This window comes from Hemicordylus capensis, chromosome 2 (assembly GCF_027244095.1).
Source record: "Hemicordylus capensis ecotype Gifberg chromosome 2, rHemCap1.1.pri, whole genome shotgun sequence".
Classification (NCBI taxonomy): domain Eukaryota; kingdom Metazoa; phylum Chordata; class Lepidosauria; order Squamata; family Cordylidae; genus Hemicordylus; species Hemicordylus capensis.
The window spans coordinates 244,361,901-244,383,333 of NC_069658.1; the positions used below are offsets into that span (position 1 = coordinate 244,361,901).

General features: G+C 43.8%; 1 protein-coding gene across 5 annotated transcripts; it reads right to left on the reverse strand.

Moving 5' to 3' along the window:
* Nucleotides 1–1,376: 1,376 nt before the first annotated feature.
* Nucleotides 1,377–18,814, reverse strand: LOC128344828 (zinc finger protein 239-like). Of its 5 annotated transcripts, none has more exons than XM_053295761.1 (4): nucleotides 18,683–18,814; nucleotides 7,930–8,138; nucleotides 3,513–3,651; nucleotides 1,377–2,840 (listed from the first exon to the last, which is right to left on the reverse strand). In XM_053295761.1, exons 2-4 carry the CDS (start codon nucleotides 7,963–7,965, stop codon nucleotides 1,861–1,863), a joined length of 1,155 nt encoding a protein of 384 aa, XP_053151736.1. In that variant the 5' UTR covers nucleotides 7,966–8,138; nucleotides 18,683–18,814; the 3' UTR covers nucleotides 1,377–1,860. The 5 variants fall into 5 exon arrangements, with proteins under 5 accessions (XP_053151736.1, XP_053151735.1, XP_053151738.1 ...); XM_053295760.1 differs by having other exon boundaries at nucleotides 3,513–3,654; XM_053295763.1 differs by lacking the exon at nucleotides 7,930–8,138.
* Nucleotides 18,815–21,433: the final 2,619 nt, after the last annotated feature.

A 21,433-nucleotide genomic window follows, 5' to 3' on the forward strand; every position in this document is an offset into this window, starting at 1 on the left:
AATCCTTTTTGGTTCAGTAAGACACCCCATTCTCTATCAAATCTGATGGAAGGATGAAAGCAAGGGACTGAATTAAACACGAGGAGTAAGGTTCCAGAGGATTATCCCACAACACCAGCAACCCGTTGCACACAGTGGCCCACCACATGCCGCTGGATGTCCACAGGCGGGAGTTGAGAGCATGCCCCCTCTCCTGCTGTTATTCCCCTGCAAGTGGGGAGCATCCTGCTTCTGAGGCTGGAAGTGGCCTATAGCCCTCCGACTAGTAGCCGTTGATAGACCTCTCCTACATGAAGTTATCCAAACCCTTCTTAAAGCCATCCAGGTTATTGGCTGTCACCACATCTTGTGGCAGAGAATTCCACAAGTCGATTATGTGTTGTGTGAAAAAGTACTTCCGTTTGTTGGTCCTAGAATTCTTAGAAATCATTTTCATGGGATGACCCCTAGTTCTAGTGTTATGTGAGAAGGAGAAATATCAATCCCCTATCCTGCCAATAGTAAAATAAAATAAAGTAATAAAAAGAAAACAATAGTGGTGCCAATAGTTGTTCGTACCCTTGGTGCAGTACCAAAAGAGCTTGAACATAATCTTGACACCTTGGGCATCAATAAAATTACATTACATCAGCTATAGAAGGCCACATTACTCGGGAAAGCACGAATACTACAATGCTATATTTAATTTTTCTTTTGTTATCCTAGACCCTTGGAAAAGGCCAGATAATTAAAGTACCAAATCCAGTCAACAACATCTGGTAGACTGTGTGTAAATAGCATAATAAATATAATAAATAACAATAAATATAATAATTAATAATGAAACAGGTTTTTGCCTACAAAACAACAGATGGTGGAGTACTAACAAGGAAACGTCAGAAACGAGCTATGGGCACCATGCCCTGATTAGGAGTATCCTGGCAGCATCTGGCTGGCCACAGATGAAAACAGGATTGCTGGGTTATTCAGGCCATGTTTTCTATTTATATACTGCCCGACTCCAAGGACTCTAGGCAGTTCACAAAAATAAATACAAGGAAAACAAAGAAAAAAACCCTGTTAAAACCAGCAATGTAAAAGTTTAAAACATTCAGTTTACTAAAAGCCTGGCTTAAACAAAATGTGTCTTAATGGCTCTTTCAAAGGCTGGCAAAGATGTTGAACCACAAATGAAGAGAGGAAGCACCTTCCACAGCACAGGAGCGACTACAGAGAAGGGCTACTCTAGAGTCACCGCCAGACGAGCTGGCAGCAATCAGAGAGGAACCTCTCTCGGTGATCTCAGCGTGTGGTGGGGGTTGAGCAGAAGAAGGTGCTCTCCTAGGTAACCTGGTCCTAAGCTTGTTTAGGGCTCTAAAGATAAATGGAAAACAAACTGAGAAAAATATATTTGACTTTATTCATAAGCAGAACAAATATGTTCCCATTTGGACATTAAAAACATCTAAAGAGCAGCAGCTGTTTGTTCCACTAAATGCTGGAAAGAGAGAGGGATTTCCCCAACAATTCTCTTCTTCCTCAGTCATAAGTTCACATTGCAGTTAACCCGATGTAGAATCTGGTTTATGATCATATGGAGAATTGGCTAGTTACTGGAAACCTATGCAAGGGTGAATCAGTTTTCTCCGCTGGGAGGAAGCCCAGATCTCTCAGAAGAAGGCAGCTGCTAGATGTGAAATCAATAGGAAAATCTTCATTCATCACATTTCTCCCCATTTTTAATCAAACAAAGAACTGGCTGCATTAAACCCAGCACTTTAAAAGCCCAATGTGATCATTTGAACAGTGTCTCTTTCTGTGGCTTCTTTGGCATGCACAAGGAGTTGTGTGATGGAAACTCTCCCTATCTTCCAAGCAGGTCTATGGTTTCTTCTCTTTGTGAGTCCTTTGATGTAGAAGAAGATCAGATTTATTAGGTAACCTTTTTCCACAGTGGGAGCATTGATATGATTCCTTCACTGTGTGGGTTGTTTCATGCTTAGCAAGTTGAATTTTTTGAGTGAAGGTTTTTTCACAGTGTGGGCATTTATATGGTCTTTCTCCTGTGTGAATTCTTTCATGCACGATAAGGTTTGTTCGCTGCCTAAATCTTTTGTCACAGTATGAGCATTTGTATGGCCTCTCTCCTGTGTGAATTCTTTTATGCTTAATAAGAGCTTGTGAACGACTAAAGCTTTTGTCACAATATGAGCATTTGTATGGCCTCTCTCCTGTGTGAATTCTTTGATGCACAGTAAGGTGTGTACCCTGATTAAAGCTTTTGTCACAGTATGAGCATTTGTATGGCCTCTCTCCTGTGTGAATTACTTTATGATTAATGAGAGTTTGTTGACGACGAAAGCTTTTGTCACAATCAGAGCATTTGTATGGCTTCTCCCCTGTGTGGGATCTTTGATGTATAGTAAGGTGATGTTTCTGAAAAAAGCTCTTTCCACATTCCAAGCATTTATGTGGTTTCTTTCCAGTGTGCATTCTGCCATGTCTACTCAACCCTGGTTTGGAACTGAAGGCCTTTCCACACACCAAGCATTTATAGGGCCTCTCTTCTCCATGGAGCTGTTTATCTCCAGAAAGGGTTTTGCTCTGACAGACATTCTCCAAGTCTTTGTTTGGTTTCCCCTCTGTGTGGGTAGTCAACTGAGCCTCAAGCTGCTCATTCTCCTCCCTTTGTGTTTGGTTTTCTGCCGTGGTTTTCTCAGCCCTCTTCTCCTCTTTGTGCTTTTCTGCCTGCCTCTCTGGGCCTTCTTGATTCCAGAGGTTCTCTTTCTGTTCTTCTTGTTCAGTTTGTTCCGAGGATCTCCCACTTGGATCCCTCCAATTCTCAATCTCCTGCAGGTCACCTTCCAGGAGAGAAGGAGAAATGGGATCAGAGTCCAAGGGAGAAACCACCCCCATCACCCAAATAAGACCCTCCTAAGATGATAGCCATCTACATTCAATAGCCTTTCCTGGTCAAAGGTCTCCAGATATATATATTTTAAAAAATTCCCTGGGCAGATCCCCTTGAGAGCAAGTTGTGGATACCAACCATCTCTCCTTTCCCTTCTTGGATTGGTCTTGGTTTTCCAGCTCCAGTTCAAGAAGTCACCAAGAACTGATTCACCCCTAACTACAATAAGCAAATCTACCTTAGGACATCTTTCATAAGATTGCCTGAGCCTTAGACTGTGGTTTGAAGTGAGGCAGAAATTCCCCCAACCCCATGACAACAGATGCCCCAAGGTGATACTCAGATCCTTATGGATCAGCCTATCCCAGCTATAGCAGAACTTGTGGGATCCATCAGCTCCACTCCTTAGGATGGATTCCCGGATGCTGAAGATTTGAATAGCAAATTACTCTCCTCCCACTTGAAAAGCATTTAAAGGGCTTTTGCCAGTGTGAATTCTTTGACAGAGAACGATTCATGAGTATAACTTATGTCCTACAAAGCAAATATTCTCTATCAGTCTCTATGCTCTTAGGGTTGCCAAAGGTTTTCCTGGATTTAGCATGGGCATTCTGTTGCTTACCTGTGTCGGTTCTTGCCAGCATTGCGCTTTCCCTGGAAATCCTGCAACCTCCAACACTAGGAACAGATTCTGCAGCTTCCTCCACTGAGTGGGTTTCCTGGGGACCTTCTTCTCTTTCCCGACTTGCTGAGGCACTTTCCTGCTGAAAGACATTGCCTTGTAATTTATCGTTAAATAAAGCTTGTCAGTTTAAGACGGGGTTTAAAGCAATCTCCTGTTGGCTCAAGCTGCAGAAAATGGGAAAATTGGAAGGTTGATGCCTTAACAGGCGTGCCACGTGATCAGTCATGATGTTGTACAATGTCACAAAGTGTGCCTGCTTACAACCTGCCCTCCATGAAGCCACAGTTTTCTATGGTCTCTGAAGTCCAAGTCAGTAATGGGGAGGATGGAGTGCCTGGCGGCAGCAGCAAAGATACCCCACTTTGTCCTGCTCCTGTCGTGCCTTATGAGGCATCTGAGCGCTACTATCTCACTACAGGAAAGCTAATGATGTTGTATCCCAGATCCAGAGTAAGAAACGCAAACTCTCACATCATTCAGCATGCTGGCTGGGCTTTGAAAACAGAATACAAATATGGACCATATAAAAGTCATTCATGACTCTTCCATAGTCCATGGGAACACAAATTATAGGAAATTCTACACTTCTTAGCATCTTCTGAGTTGATGGTCCCAAAGACAAGGGAGGCAAGCTACTGACAAGATCTTAGCCCCTGGGCTGGGAGAAACTGGAGATAATATTGTCATTCAGCATTTACTACAGTGCTCCATAAAACCTCCTTCATCCCTATTCTGTCTGGAGTCAGGATATGTTTGAAGCCTACTCTGAGAAGAGCAGAAGCAGATTTGGGGAGATAAGCAAGATTTTCTATAACAACAACAACCCCCCCCTCTTTTCACTTCAAATAAACTAACAGGAGGAGGGGCGGGTTTCTCTTTAAGGGAGAAGTCCCATTGTGTCTGCGCTTGTTTCTTGCCGGGGCTAGCATTTGCCAGGGCTAGCATTTGCCAGGGCTTGCTTTGGGGGCTCTGTGGCATTTAGTTGTTGTTTCTCTCTGCCTGGAGAGGTACAGAGGGAGAAGTCAGCTAGGGCTGTAGTGAGTCATACTTGGTGGGAGGGGCCACATTCCCATGAGCCACATTCCTGTTTCAGTTTGAAGTCCACACTCTCTATAAAATTTCAAGGTTTTAATTCATGGATGATTTTTAAATTGTTAAATTGTTTTAAGTTTTTGTATATATATTTTAACTTGTTTTATACTAGTTAAATAAATAAATAAATAAATTTAGTTTTAACAATTACTATTACTAAATTACTAAAAACAATTTAGTAATAGTAATTGTTAAGACTAAATTTTTTATTTACTTGCTTGCTTACATTTGTATACTGCCCCAAACGTTTGTCTCTGGGCGGTTGGAGACAAAAGTTTGGGGCGGTGTACAAATGTAATAAAATAAAACAAACAAACAAATAAATAAATAAAATAAGAGTTGAAGGCCTGAGAGTTTAGTGAACAGAGATAGCAAACCGGGCATTTGAGTTTTGCATAGAACTTATTGAGCCTGAAATAAGTCTCCTTGATCACAAGGAACCCAGTGGGAAGAGAAGGTAAGTACCACTCCCTCCTTCATATTTTTGAGAAAGAATGTTTGGACAGTTAAATAGCTGACCAATAGAGCCAAGAACTATCTTTCTAATAAACTATCTCTACATACTGTCAACTGCCAACAAAACCAGCTATGAAGATAGAAAGCCAGCAGAGAAGGGGGTGTTTCACAGAGTGGCATGTATGACAATTTGTTCCATGGGCAGAAGTAATCGTCCCAGAGATGTAAGTTTTGGGTGGTATTAAAAATGTTAATAAATAAATTAAATAAATAGGTGTGCGCTTGGGGCAAGGAGCTCCTGGCTCTCAGGGAACAAGTTCGTTCCCTTGAGACCAAGGTGGTGGATCTGGAGAAGTCCAGAGAGGCATGGAGATGAGACATTCAGGGACGTGGTAGAGGCATCCCACTCCAAGGATGATAACTCCTCAGCTGTCAGGGAGAATGAAGGTCTCAGGGAAGGAAGACATCAGTCTGAGGAAGAGGGAAATGCTTTTTTAGAATGGACCCCTTCTGTGGATGATGAGCCTCTGGAGGGTGGGGGCCTCCTTGTAGTGGGCAATTCAATAATTAGAGGTAGAGAGAGAGGGGTCTGTGACCCGCGTACATACCACACAGGTTTCTTGCCTGCCTAGTGCATAGGTTGAGGACATCACGAGGCATCTAGATAGGCTGTTAGGCAGTGCTGGCGAGGACCCAGCTGTCGTGGTGCACAATCAGTACCAACAATGGGGGAAAATGTAGTTGGGAGGTCCTGGAAGCCAAACCTAGACCGATAGGTAGTGTATTGAAGTCCAGGACCCCCAAGGTAGCATTCTCAGAAATGTAACCTGTTCCACGCACAGGGTCAGGGAGACACACAGAGCTGAGGGGTCTCAATGCAGGGATGAGACATTGACGCCAGGAGGAGGGGTTTAGGCACTGGGATACATTTTGGGGCAAGCAAGGCCTGTACAAAAGGGACGGGCTGCACTTGAACCAAGATGGAACCAGACTGCTGGCAATTAAAATAAAGAAGGTTGCAGACCAGCTTTTAAATAGTCGACAGTAGCTGGGCACTATCCGGTTTGGCAAATGCCATCTCTTAAGGTGCGAGGGTGTAAAAGATTAAGATAAAACAGGGTAGAACCACATAAAGAGCAGACAGAAGGCTGTAATAGCTGGTTGAAGAGATCAAAGAGCCAAAAGAAAGATAGCACAAGACAGGTAAGAGATTCAGCATATAGGTGCTTATATGCCAGTGCCAGAAGCCTCTGAGCCAAGTTGGGCAAGCTGGAGTGCTTGGTTGATAACACAGAAATAGATATAGTGGGCATAACAGAAAGATGGTGGAACAGTGAGCACCAGTGGGACACTGTTATCCCTGGATATAAACTCTATAGAAAGGACAGGGAGGGGCGCCTTGGAGGTGGAGTAGCACTGTATGCTAAAGAGGGGATTGTATCTAACAAGCTAGAGAACCTAGGAGGACTGGAGTCCTCCACAGAAACCTTGTGGTGACAATGCACAGTCTGAAAGGAAATGTACTTCTGGGGATGTGCTATCGCTCTTTGGATCAAAATGCTGACAATTATTGGGAATCACAGAAGGGGCTTTTTAGTTTAGAAAAAAAAGACAGTGGGGAGACATGATAGAGGTCTATAAAATCATGCATGGGGTGGAGAAAGTGGACAGAGAGAAATTCTTCTCCCTCTCACATAACACTAGAACCAGGGGTCATCCCATGAAATTGATTGCCAGGAAATCTAGGACCAACAAACCGAAGTACTTTTTCACACAACGCACAATCCACTTGTGGAATTCTCTGCCACAAGATGTGGTGACAGCAGCCAACAACCTGTATGGCTTTAAGAGGGGTTTGGATAACTTCATGGTGGAGAAGTCTGTCAACAGTCAGCTACTAGTTAGAGGGCTATAGGCTGCCTCCAGCCTCGGAGGCAGGATGCTTCTGAATACCAGTTGCAGGGGAGTAACAGCAGGAGAGAGGGCATGCCCTCAGCTCCTGCTTGTGGCTTACCAATGGCATCTGGTGGGCCACTATGTGAAACAGGATGCTGGACTACATGGGCCTTGGGCCCTGATTCAGCAGAGCTTTCTTATATTATGTTCTTAAAGATGATTAAAGGTGCTAGAAGATCCTTTCCTATTAATTAAAACTGTCCTACCACCTAATGATATGTGAGCAACAGACAGATGTCAACTCAGAACACTTGTGGGAATACATTATCAGATGCTTCATAAGGCAGTATTATTCATCTCAAAAGATTCTGCCCATGGTCTAAAGGTTGGTTTAGCAGTCGCCCCAGACTATTCAGGAATGAATACCAGACTCCCTCCCTGAGGCTTAATGATAAGACATGGGAGCATCCAGATTATCCTGGCCACTATAGTTTGCAGCTCCCCTTTGAAGATGGGCAGAGATCTCAACCAGGGCTCCATCACTGGCTCTGTGGCAGATGGGAAGAAGAATATGGAACAGTCTCACCTAGGGTTTCTGCCATCGAGACTCTTGTTGCCTCATCAGGGAAGCCTCAGCCAGACCCACTGCTGGGGAGCAGGCCAGGGGGCCAGGTTCCCTGATCAAGAGGCAGGTATCTGCTGGCAGAAGGGTCTGCTTCTCCATGTTTTTCGTGTGCCTCACACAGACACTTTTCTAGCCCACTAGCATGCTTCAACATCCCGACAGGAGGGGAACAGTGCTGGTGTGTCCTCACAGCATGCAGCTTCTGCCAGCACCTGTCTCCTTGAGGAACTTTGTCTGTTGGGCTTCGTGTCTGTGAGATTGTTCCCCATTCTGTTCTTTGCTAACCTGTTCCCACGGTCGCCATAGTGGGGTTTCCCCCATACTCCCCGCCTGGAGGGCAAGAGGGCTCTTTCCTGTTCCTTCGGAACGCTTGCTTGATGGGGTGGTCTTTGGGGAGTTAGGGCTCCATGGGGCACCTCACAGAGAACAGCATCACACTAGAGAAAGCACCAAGATCAATGAAAGTGGTCTACATCCAGGGGCTGAGCTTCTGCCTGCAGAACCGTGATGAAAAGAGGAATGGGAGAGAATGAATCCCCGTAAGCAATCAACTGTCATTATAAAAGGCAGTAACTAGCCTTAAAAAAGAAATCAGAGAATATAAATATATGCAAACACATTCAAGTAATGGGGGGAAAAACCACTATTCCCCATCGCTACATATTCACACCATCACTACATAGCCCCCTATGGTCTACATATCTCACTACATGCCATCACTACATTTTCATCTAGTGAGAAAAACATTTCGCAAAGAAGGAACAGAAGAGGCCTATTTGCATCCTGAACCCATATTTTGGCTTTGGATCCTCTTCAGACTCACTTCATTCTTCTCAGGCAAAGAGGATCTCTTGCTGGGGGTCATGCCTTTTCCTTCCTGCAGCTGACTTCAGTTCAGTGCCTATAGTTCAGTGCTATAGGTTCAGACTTCCTATCTCTAAGTTTCAGGCCTTTGCATTCATTTGCTTAGCAGCTCTTGGATCAATACTAACCATGATTTTTACTCAAAAAAATATTCCCCATTGATTTCAGTTCCTAGGGTTAAAGGTTCTCTTACTCTACAGTCTAAAGATGAGAGGTCGGGAACTTCTATTGCACCTCCTCCAACTCCTGCCTGTGGCTTCCAGTGGCATCTGGTGGGCCACTGTGCGAAACAGGATGTTGGCCTGATCCAGCAGGGCTGTTCTTATGTTCTGCCACTTTGCACAGCAGATTTCATTTCAGAGCAACATGCATCCAGAACCCAAGAGAGCAGCCGTCCTGGGACCAATAGCAGAGGCAGGAGCAAGGTTAGGTGGAGTTGTTAGTAATTCCAGCAAACTGACCTGTGAATTTCAACTACCTTTATCTCCCTTGTGGGACTTCTGACTCTGACAAATGAAAGAGATCCAACATTCCCACACTTTTTTTTGGTTCAGCCACCTTGACATGGAGGATGAGCCTCTCTGGGAAGAGCAGAAGGTTCCAAGTTCGCTCCCTGGCTTCTCCAAGATAGGGCTGAGAGAGACTGCCTGCAACCTTGGAGAAGCCACTGCCAGTCTGTGAAGACTAGGGATTCTCAACGTTGGGTCCCCGGATGTTATTGGACTTCAACTCCCATAATCCCCAGCCCCAGTGGCCTTTGGCTGGGGATTATGGGAACTGAAGTCTAATAACATCTGGGGACCCAATGTTGAGAATCCCTGGTGTAGACAATACTGAGCTAGATGGACCAATGGTCTGACTCAGTATATGGCAGCTCCCTATGTTCTGTATGGGTGAAGGTATTATTATTTAGCATATTTGTATACCACCCACTATAAAAAGTGTCTAGGCAGCACCATTCTCTTATTAGGCAGCACTGGTCCCTTCCTTTCCACACAGTGAGCTGAGATAAGCCAGTTAATTGCATTTGTAATAAGCAGCAAAAACATCTGCCTTTAAAACCAAGTATGTACTAAATATTTCCTTCTTTTTAAGGGTTCAAATTTGTGTTTTGTATTATTATTATAGCAAGGGTAAATTTTACAGTTGATGTTTCATGAAGAGAGGTGCGCGGGAAGTTCATTTTTGTCTATTATGTTTGTTATGGATACTATTGTTAAAATTAATAAAAATTGAATTCGGGGGAAAAATAAAATATTCCCCTTGGTCCAACACAAAAGACATTCCCAAAAGTCACAGCAGAACTGAACAAATTGTCTAACAAATTCATGCGTGAGCGGTGGGGAGAAGATAAACTTATGCAAGTCTGCTGGAGTAACTTGTCAGAGTTCCAACTACTCTAAGGAGACACTTCCTATCCCTTCTACCTCAAAATGGGTTTTCTATTTTTAGCTTAATATTTTAATTGTGTCATTTTTATAATCTTGTTTTTAAATTCTGCTGTAAACCACCTTGGGATTGTTTTAATGAAAGGTGGTATATAAATTTAACAATAAATAAAATCAGCATAGTTCTCCCACAAACCCACCTTTCCTACACTGCCAAGCTTCAAAGTCAATCACTTCTCCTGCCAAATTCTGGAAATAATGGTGAAACAGATTTTGTCTGTCTCCCCATTAACCTAGACTTATAATACCTAAATGGAGCCTCCATGTTCAGAGATAGTTTGCCTACCAATGCCAGGTGCTGGGGTGGGGAAACCATATAACAGAGTCATGGCCGCCACGCCCTAATTAGGGGCCTCTTGGCTGCGTCCAGCTGGCCATGTTTTGAAACAGGATTCAGGGGTACTCAGACCACTTTAATAGAAACTGAGAAACACATTCAACTTTATTAGTAAGCAGAGCAAATACGTTCCCATACAGACATTAAACATAATTAAAAAGCAGCAACTATTTGTCACATTAAACGCTAGAAAGAGAGCAATTTCCCTGACATTTCTCTTCCTCCTCTTTCATGAATTCACATTTCAGGTACAAAATCTGGTTTATGATCAGATTGAGAATTGGCCACTTGTCAGAAAAGTCTTCAGTACCATTCAAGGGTGAATGAGCCCTCTCCATTGGGAGGAAACCCAGATCTATCAGAAGAGGATGGCTGCAGTTATGCAATCAATGGGGAAATCACCACATTACATTTCTCGCCATTTTTTTAATCAAACAAAGCACTGGCAACATTGAACCCAGCACTCTAAAGTATACTACTGAAGCTATCAAAAAACCAGAAATGCCTATTGAGGGTTACATAACAGAGCAACCACCAACAAGGTCCTGTTCTATACCCTGAACTTCCCAAGGCTTAGAAGTGCAGGCTACTCAGAACAACTTTCCACCTGATCATGCAATTGTATTTACATACACAGACAGAATGTTGCCGCTTTGTGGGACCCTTGTTGTGATACAGACCAATTGCTGCAACAGAGACCTTTCCCTAACCCAAGCAGTCATGTAGTTTCATCTCTTGTGTGTGTTCTCCTGAGTTCATTAAGGCAGGATTGATTAATCACCAAAGCTCTCACTGCAATGTGAGCATTTGTTCAATGTCTTTGTGCTAGGGCTTCTTTATCATGCACAAGGAGTTGATATGTGATGGAAACTCTCCCCATTTTCCAAGCATGTCTATGGTTTCTTCTTTTTGTGGGTCATTTGATGTTGAAGAAGATGAAATTTCTTAAGGAACTTTTTGCCACAGTGTGAACATTTATACAGTATGGGCGCTGTGTGGGTTTCTTCATGCTTAGTAAGGTTAGCTTTCCGAGTGAAGCTTTTGTCACAGCGTGAGCATTTGTATGGCCTCTCTCCTATGTGCATTCTTTCATGCCTAATAAAGGTTGTTTGATCACTAAAGCTTTTGTCACAGTGAGAGCATTTGTAGGGCTTCTCTCCAGTGTGCATTCTTTGATGTAAAGTAAGGTGAGGTTTCTGATAAAAGCTCTTTCCACATTCCAGGCATTTATGTGGTTTTTCTCCTGTGTGGGTTTTTTGATGTCTAATAAGACCTGAGCTCCAGTTGAAGGCCTTTCCACACACCAAGCATTTATAGGGTCCCTCTACTCTGTAGAACTTTAGATATCCAGAAAGATTTTTGCTCTGACCAACATTCTCCGTGTCTGTGTTTTGTTTCTCCTCTGTGTGGGTTGTCAACCGAGCATTAAACTGCTTGTTCTCTCTTTCTGTTGGGTTTTCTTCTTTGGTTTTCTCATCCTTCTTTTCCTCAGTGCGCTTTCCCTCCTGCCTCCCTGGACCATCCTGATTCCAAAGGTTCTCTTCCCATTCTTCATGTGCCACTCCTCCTGATGATGGTCTCCCTCTTGGATCTCCCCAATCCTCACTCTCCTGCATGTCACCTTTCAGGAGAGAGAGAGAGAGAAACTGATCCAAGTCCAAAGGGAGAAACACAGACCCACCTAAAATGATAGACATCTACATTCAATAGTTAGGGGCCTCTCAAAATGTTTCCCTGGTCAGTTCCCCTTGAGTTCAAGCTGTGGGTTCTTTCCATCTCTCCTTTCCCTGCTTGCATTCTCAGTTCAGATTTGGACAATGTCTCCCCTACTCCCCCAGTTCCAGTGCCTGAAGTCACAAATGACTCACTAAGCCCCACCTACCGTAAATGAGTCCAGACTCAGTGGGGTTTTTCATAAAGGGAAAAGTTGCATCTCCCCAATTGCTGGAGGTTATCTGTGTGATTCATGCCTGCTGCAGTGTGATTCCCAGTTTCCCTATAGACCTTTAACCACCAGAGAAGCCAAAACTCAAGAAAGTGAAGGCTGAGAATGCCATAAACAAGTGAGCAGGGTAGGGGTGGAGGAGGTTGTTTGTTTCCTTTTAATGCGGGGAAAAGCCATTCAGTCTGAGCAAGTGTGGAGATGCAGAAAATGCCACTTTTCTTCACTCCCTCTGCAAAACATTTTTCAAGGGAATTGGGGGGGGGGGGCTGAGGAGAGAAAACTGCTTGCTGACAGCCTCTTATCATCTTGGAAACCATTTGCAAGGCATCTGCCATGCATGCATGTCACACTCAGCCTCCAAAGGCCTGGTACTAGATAAATCTATGCCTCAGGCTGTGGATTGAAGTAGGGCATAGCTTTTTTTCAGCCCTATGACAAAAAGATGTGCCATAGGTGTATGCAGCTCCCTATGGATCAACCCATCCTAGCTATACAGAACACTGGCCCCACTCTTTAGGGTGGATTCTCTGATGCTGAAGAAGATTTGAATGGCAAATGATTCTCCTCCCATGGGAAAAGCATTTAAAGGACAATCTCCCCAGTGTGCATTCTTAGACAGAGAATGAGCTTCAGTCTACAAAGACAGTATTCTCTACCAGACTCAATGCTCTTTGGGTTGCTGAAGTCTTGACTAAGCTTTTCCTGGAATTATCAGACATTCTGTTGCTTACCTGGTTCGGTTCCTGCCAGCACTGTGCTTTCCCTGGCAATCCCGAATCCTCCAACACTAGGAACCGATTCTGCTGCTTCCTCCATTGTGTGGGTTTCCTGTGGACCTTCTTCTCTTTCCTGACTTGGGGAGGCCCTTCTCTGCTCACAGTGCTCAGAATGAGTCTCCTCTTCTTGCTTCATTGATGTCACACTGAGTCCCACAAGATCGGAATCCTCCAGCACACATTTCTCCCCATTATCTGTGGCCATCCTCCTTTCATCTCCTGGAATAACTCTGAGGAGCCCTTTCAGATTAGGGTTTCAGATCTACCAGGAGGGCCTGAGGAAAGAGCCCAATTCTGTTCACCACCTTGATTTTGTTGGAGATGAACTTCCAGTGCATCAACCTTTTGCACCAACTGTCCTAATGACCACTAGGGGCATTGGGAGTAGAGACAGTCAGTCAGGGTCTCCCTATCTGTCCCTACCCTATGACCCCTGAACTGACTCTGCAGCACTTCCTGTGCTGAGTCACAATACTTCCTTTCCTGCTAGAGAGCAGATGGAAACATCTCTCTCTCTCCTTACCTATCCACTATGTAGTAGTTTAGATTAGATATAGGTCTTTCCTGTCTAAGTGTATTTAACCAATAGATGTTTAGTCATACAAGGATCTCCATGTGTTTTCTCTAAATAGCTGCAATATCCAAACCATCCTCTGCTACCTACTGTGTAACTGGAGTGTGTGCTCATTCCTTAGTGCTCTGCTGTTTTACCTACTGTGGGTAAAAATCAACAACCTCTAACAGATTTGGCAGCCCCTGCCCCATAGCCCTATATTTTATGGTAAAAACAAAAAACCTTTGTCAGTTTAAGACCAGAGTTAAGGCGATCTCACTTTGGCTCAAGCTGCACAAAGTTGGAAAAGTGGAGCCTAGGGCTGATGCCAAGTTGTGCCACATGATCAGTTATGATGTGCAATGTCACAAACTGTGCTTGCTTACAACTTTCCCTCCATCCATCTACAGATTTCCTTGGTCGAAGTCCAAGTCAGGATTTGGAAGATTGAGTGCCTGGAACCATCAGGCACCTGGAATGGCTATAGGCCACCTCCAGGCTGCAATACCAGTTGCATGCGAGCAACAGCAGGAGAGAGGGCATGCCCTCACCTCTTGCCTGTGGGCTTCTCAGAGGCATCTGGTGGGCCATTGTGTGAAACAGGATGCTGGACTAGATGGGCCTTTGGCCTGATCCAGCAGGGCTGTTCTTATGTTACGTACTGTCTCTACTTTCAGCAGTGTTGAAGGGTATTCAATGCAGGAAGTTGTCTTCCTATGTATTGGCAAGTTTGATTTGTTAATTTCCATCTTCCAACAATAACAAAAAATTATTGAAGAAGCCTAGCAACCCAAAGTGTAGTAACACCTTTAATGAATTGCACTATTTCAAGCTAGGGTAGGGTTGTGCATTTGAACATTCTCCCCTGCTGCCCCCACAAACCCAAATACAAAAAATTAGAAAAGCTTCTTCCTTGCACATAAAAATAGAGTGCGTCAAAAAGAATGCTGGGTTGAACTCTTCTCTCTGACATGTTACTTTTCTGCTTGCGGGAATGTTTTTATATGGGGGAAACATTTAAGTAGTGTGGTCTAGAAAAAGGTTTGCCACTTGATTCTGCTGAATAAAGTAAATATGGAGCCTCTTCTCACAATCTGAGAGAAGGGCTTTGGGGTGGTCTGCGGGGAGAGCGGGTTACACTTACCCTCCCTGCAGAAATCATCCTTACTTCCATGGGTGAGCCGACCACCCGCACACCCAGCAGGGGTGCCAGGATGCGCCACCGTGCATCTTCCCACCCCCTGGAGCCCCAATAATGCACCGCATGAGTGTGCAGTGCATTACGGGAATCCCCCCTCCCCAAGTGTGTCAGCCTCGGCTGTTGACACGAGCAAAAAAGTGTTCTGGGGAGCTGCTTGGTGGATTGGGCCTAAGCTGTCTAGACCAGTGATTCTCAACATGTGGGTCCCCAGATATAATTGGACTTCAACTCCCATAATTCCCAACCAAAGGCCCCTGAGGCTGGGGATCATGGGAGTTGAAGTCCAATAACATCTGGGGACCCACACGTTGGGAAACCTTGGTCTAGACAAAAATGGCAGCTCCTGTATCTCGCAGCATTGACTCAGTGGTTTTTGCCTTTCTGCTGTACAAACACTGACTCCAATTTTCTGTCTCAGAGCAATGTCCTCTTCTCCATTTAATTCTACCCCCACGTCCACTCTGCGTGTCTTAAGGTTGCTCCCTTAACCTCATTTTAAGGGGTGGCTAAATAGGCGGGCTTACCACCGTGTAGCCACCAGGATTGGCCCGATCCCAGCAGACATATGTGCAAAACTGGGCTGGGCTTCCTTAGCCCGGTTCTGCATGTGTGTGTGAATAGGCTCATGAAGTCATTGTGGTCATCCCCTTCTTTGCCTCAGGCAGCAAAGTTTCTTGAGCTGCTCATGTGCCTTCTTAGAATGTGGGGTCTTATAAACAATGCTCAGGATCATCCAATGCAGATTATAGCCGTACGTGGAAAGGGAAATGCTGGATGTTCAAGCTGGTTTCAGAAAAGGCTGAGGAACGATTGCTGATGCACGCTGGATAATTGAAAAAGCCAAAGAATACCAGAAAGGAGTCAATATGTGCTTTATTGACTACAGAAAAGCCTTCGATTGAGTCGACCATTTCAAGTTGTGAATGCCCTTAGGAAAATGGGTGTCCCAGAACATCTCATTGTTCTCATGAGAAACCAATACCCAGGACAGGAAGCCACAGCCCAGACGGAACATGGTGAAACAGACTGGTTGCAGATCGGCAAAGGAGTAAGACAAGGCTGTATACTTTCTCCCTCTTTATTCAATTTATATGCTAAACGTATACTGAGAGAAGCTGAATTTGAAGAAGATGAGCGTGGTTTTAAAGTTGGAAGAAGAAACATCAATAACCTGCGCTACACTGATGACACCACTCTGATAGCTGAGAATGTGGATGATCTGCAAGCTCTAGTAATGAAAGTCAAGGAGCACAGTGAAAAAAATGGGACTATGACTACATGTAAAGAAGACTAATGACAATGAGTACAACAACCAGCCTCAGAATTGATAATGAAGACATTGAAGTGGTGGATAGCTTCTGCCTTTTAGGATCGACCATCAACAGTAAAGGATCCAGCAGTCAAGAAATAAGTCACAGACTAGCTCTTGGTAGGGTTGCAATGAAGGCCTTGGAAAGGATATTTAGATGCCGTGACGTGTCCACACCTACAAAGCTTAGAACCGTTCTGACAATGGATTTTTCCATGACACTCTATGGATTTGAAAGCTGGATTTTGAAGAAGCAAGATAGAGGAAGCATTGATGCTTTTGAACTTTGATGCTGAAGAAGACTTTTGGAGGATACTATGGACAGCCAGGAAAACAAACAAATGGATCATAGAACAAATCAATCCAGAATTTTCACTTGAGGCACAAATGACCAGGCTCAAACTCTCATATTTCGGACACATTATGCGAAGACCCATCTCCCTTGAGAAGTCCATAATGCTGGGGAAAGTTGGAGGAAAGAGAAGAAGAGGACGACCAGCAGCAAGGTGGATGGACTCTATGACGACAGCAATGAATGCACCACTGAGAGACCTTAAAGGCCAAGTTGAAGACAGATCGTCCTGGAGAGAATCTATATGGTCGCCAAGAGTCAGCACTGACTTGATGGCACTTAATAAATGGATACTGTATTCTAAATGAGGCCTGGCCAACGCAGAATAGAGTGGGACTATGGCCTCTTCTCATGATCTGGACACTTTGCTTCTGTTCATGCAGCCTACGACTGCATTCACCTTTTGAGCTGCTGCATCACACTGCTGGCTCATATTCAGCTCATCCACTAAGACACCTAGGTGTGGCTGTTGGGGTGTACATGGCTAGGGGGCATGGCTGTCAGGGCAAGTGGGGCTCTGGGAGCTGCTTGCTGTTCCTGGGTGGGTAGAGTTACAGAAAGTGTCACCCCCCCTTCAAATTTTGGTTGTGCCTGTGGGGCTGGTGAAAAAGACAGGGGGCACCTCATTTTGAAGTAGGCCCCCAAATCCCTTCATCCAGCCCTGCTTGGATGTATCTTAAACATATGCAAAGCAGATTCTAACACAACTTTACCTTCACCTTATGCTTGTATTTTGAATCTTTTTAGTCAGATCTATATTTTTCTATTTTAGCTTAATATTTCAACTGTGTAATTTTTATAGTCTTGTTTTAATTTTTGTGTGAACCCCTTGGGATTGTTGTAATGAAAGGCGGTATACAAATTTAACAATAAAATACAGTTCATGTACTAAAAAAACCTAGTTCCAAGGGAAGGAATAGAAGAGCCCTATCTCCATCTTGGCCTCACATTTTGACTTTCGATTCTCTTCAGATTCACTTTTCTCAGCCAAAGAGGATCTCTTGCTGGTGGGAGATTCACTCCCGTGAATGGAACTGCTTTAATGCCTTTTGCTTCCTGATCGAAGTTCCAGGTTTTTGCATTCATTTGCTGGACAGCTCTTAGAAGAATACTAACATGTTTGTTACTCAAATAAATAAATCCCATTGATTTCAGTTCATAGGATTGCAGGTTCTCTTATTTTACAGCCTAAAAATGACATGTCAGGAACTCATATGGCACATTTCTATGGGACAAACCTCTATAGCACATTTTGGATGCATATCACAGCAACGTGCATCCAAAACCCAGGAGAGCTGCTGTTCCCTGGGACCAGCAGCAGAGGCAGGACCAAGAAGGTTAGGTGGAGTTAATTGATGTATGAAAATCAGCTACCTGGATCTCCCATCGTGGGGCTTCTGTACCTGACAAATGAAAGAGATCCCTTTCTTAGGTTCAGCTATATCAATCTGGAGGATTAATCAAGTGGAAGGGTGACCAGCCCCTCTGATTTCTTCAACAAGGAATTCTCTGAGATCCATCCCCAAACATACAGTCCCTTTGAAATCACCACTTGCTATAAATCCATGCTAGTATGCACTTATGTACTAAAGCTGATGGCAGCAGTTTAGATGAAGATAAAACAGTCTGGGTTCAGGAGGACTGCTGAAACAGCAGTCCAAGAAGGGACTTGTGGGATCAAATGAAGGATAGTCCAAACTTCTGCTTCCTACAGTGGCCAACAAGATGCCTCTAGGAAGGCCAAAACCAGAGAGTTGAAAGCACCTTCCCTCTCTCCATCTTCTTGCCCAGAAACTAGTATTCAGCAGTACTCCCTCTCTGAGCCAGGAGATGCCACTTCTTAATCCAGAAAAGGGCCCGTTCTCTTACCCTGTGGGTGCTAAGCTTGCTCAGGAGCCTTTGGTTTCAGACTTTGTCAAAAGGGTCATTCCCCCCCCCCCCCCGCCGCTGCTAAAAAGGCCAAGTATATAATGTCAGGTGGATCATTCTTAGCCACATACTTAGTGACCTTGTGTAGAAGAATGTATAGACTACTTTGAGTTCCATGATGAACTAGAAGAGTAAGGCATGAATAAACACATTGCAAATCTCACCATACCCCCTTTGGACTACCAAGGTGCTGCTTCCCCAAAGCCCTGCCATGGGGTAAATGTCCCTCTCCATTTACTTGCCTTTTGACTATATTCACACTTTTCAAGTAGAAATTTCTCTATTTGTTTCTCTAAGATATCAAATATTTTCCTTTCCACTCACCCAAATTCCACAAAGCTAAGGATCATGGAATAACCAGAGTGCAGCCCCCAGAAAAATGCATCAGCCACTCCAAAGCAGAAGAGAAGAACCTGCAAAAGAGCAGTCACTGAATTAAATGCCTCCACCCTTCCCACTTTGTACAGGTTAAAGGGAGCCAGCTGTTTGTAATTTCTATGGGATTTGCAAGGCTTGCTGGGAACTGAAGTTCCTAGCAAGAAAAAACCTCAGGCAGTTGAGAATCCTGGGTGGAAAACTGTAATCCAAACAGCCAAGAATGTTTTATTTCCATGTAGCCTTCTTTGTTAATCAATCTTCCTAGTTTTCTCTGTTTTCAATTTGTTTTACAGCTTATAGTTTCTACATATGAGGCTGTTTTAACTAGTACAAAGAATTAAAGTACAAAATTTGTTTTAATTTTATGTTGTATTTTATTGTGTGAACTGCCTAGAGACATGAGTTTTCAGTATACAAATGTATGTAAAAGACATACATACATACATACATACTAAAAATGTTACCTATGCCTTTCTCTCCAACACATACACCTGAATGTTGGAAGAAAATCCAACTAAAGTGCCCATCTCTGGTTTTGGTAGCACATCATTTATTACATCACTCTCGTGTACAAACTAGCAAATTGTTATCTCTTTCTTTTGAGTGTAAAGCAGATGTTAGACGGAAGGTGGGATGGGGTGGGAGCTTATTGAACTGTATTCAGAAGAGAAGTGGAGCTTCCTGCCTGCAATTGCAGGTTTCTTCTTTGTATTTATGTGTACTATTTTCTATCTGCTCTAAGGGGTGGAACACTGCCAGTTCATTGTCTGTTCTTCCATTATGCTTCCCACTGTCTCCACTGCTCCACTGTCTTAATAATAATAATAATAATAATAATAATAATAATAATACACCAGATATAACTGTAGTCGAGAAGAAAGAAAAACAAGTCAAAATAATCGACATAGCAATACCAGGGGATAGTAGAATAGAAGAAAAAGAAATAGAAAAAAATCACCAAATACAAAGATCTACAAATTGAAATTGAAAGGCTGTGGCAGAAAAAGACCCAAATAATCCCAGTGGTAATTGGCGCCCTGGGTGCAGTTCCAAAAGACCTTGAAGAGCACCTCAACACCATAGGGGCCACAGAAATCGCCATCAGCCAGTTACAAAAAGCAGCTTTCCTGGGAACAGCCTATATTCTGCGATGATATCTATAACAACAGCAACAACATTGACAATAAAATTCAGCCATCCTAGGTCCTTGGGAAGGACTTGATGTCTGGATAAAACAAACCAGTCAATAACACCTGTCTGACTGTGTAAAATAATAATAATAATTCCGTTCTCACTAGTGTTCTCAGATGTAGACTTTTACCCCAGATTTGCCATGATTTCTGTGCTGGAGAGGTTTTTAGTAATTCCAGTGATCCTGCTGCTAATGACAAGTGGCTCAACTCACTCAGTGGCTGTTACCACTGAGTGAAATATTGGGCTTACTCATGTGTAACATTTGTGTCTCTGCTGATTACACCCCTAGAACAGCAGTAAAATGATTTGGCTTGGCAGGATCATATTAAAAATGATCCCCAGAATATCAAACTCCTACAACAGGATAATGCAGCTTTTTTTCTGCAAGGGATTTGCAATGTTGTAGCTCTAAGTCACAAAGATAAAATCTGAAGTAAGGCATTGGAAATGTGAACAGCACCTTGCGGTCAGCGCAGGGACTGCTGTGTCACGGAAGCACACTTTGCAGATCCGTAGAGAAGGCTTTTGAGGAAATCATGGACAGCCAGGAAAACCAACAAATGGGTCATAGAACAAATCAATCCAGAATTTTCACTCGAGGCACAAATGACCAGGCTCAATCTATCATACTTCGGAAATATTATACGAAAACCCAGCTCCCTTGAGAAGTCCCTAATGCTGGGGAAAGTTGAAGGAAAGAGAAGAAGAGGATGACCAGCAACAAAGTGGGTGGACTGGATTATGACAGCAGTGAATGCACCACTGAGAGACCTTAAAGGCGAAGTTGACGACAGATCACCCTGGAGAGAATCCATCTATGTGGTCGCTAAGAGTCAATACTGACTTGACGGCATTTAATCAATCAAAAGTGACACTGTGGTAAGGGTTAATCTGGAAAGCACCCTGGTCAGGAAACTGATGTGTGCTCCACCCCCCACAACATACCAGAATGAAATTAAAACGCACCATTTGCCCCATGGGATTCTGTGATCCATAGGTTATTGGTATTTGAACTGTGTGGAAAGGGTTCTGTGGTGGTGTCCCTCCCCCTTGAAAATGAAAAGAAAATGTACAATTTTTTGCACCAAAGAAATGCACCAAATGCACCATATTTATTTATTTTATTATTATTATTTATTTATTTGATTTCTGTACCACCCTTACATAGTGGATAGGTAAGGAGAGAGAGAGATGTTTCCATCTGCTCTCTAGGAGGAAAGGAAGTATTGTGACTCAGCACAGGAAGTGCTGCAGAGTCAGTTCAGGGGTCATAGAGTAGGGACAGATAGGGAGACCCTGACTGACTGTCTCTACTCCCAATGCCCCTAGTGGTCATTAGGACAGTTGGTGCAAAAGGTCGATGCATTGGAACTTCATTTCCAACATGATCACCCACAATGGAGATGGTTGGAGGATAGGGCTACCAGTGGCTACTAGCCATTGTATTCAGGGGGCATGCCCCTCAACACCAGATGCTAGGAAACAATAGGAGGAAGCAGTTCC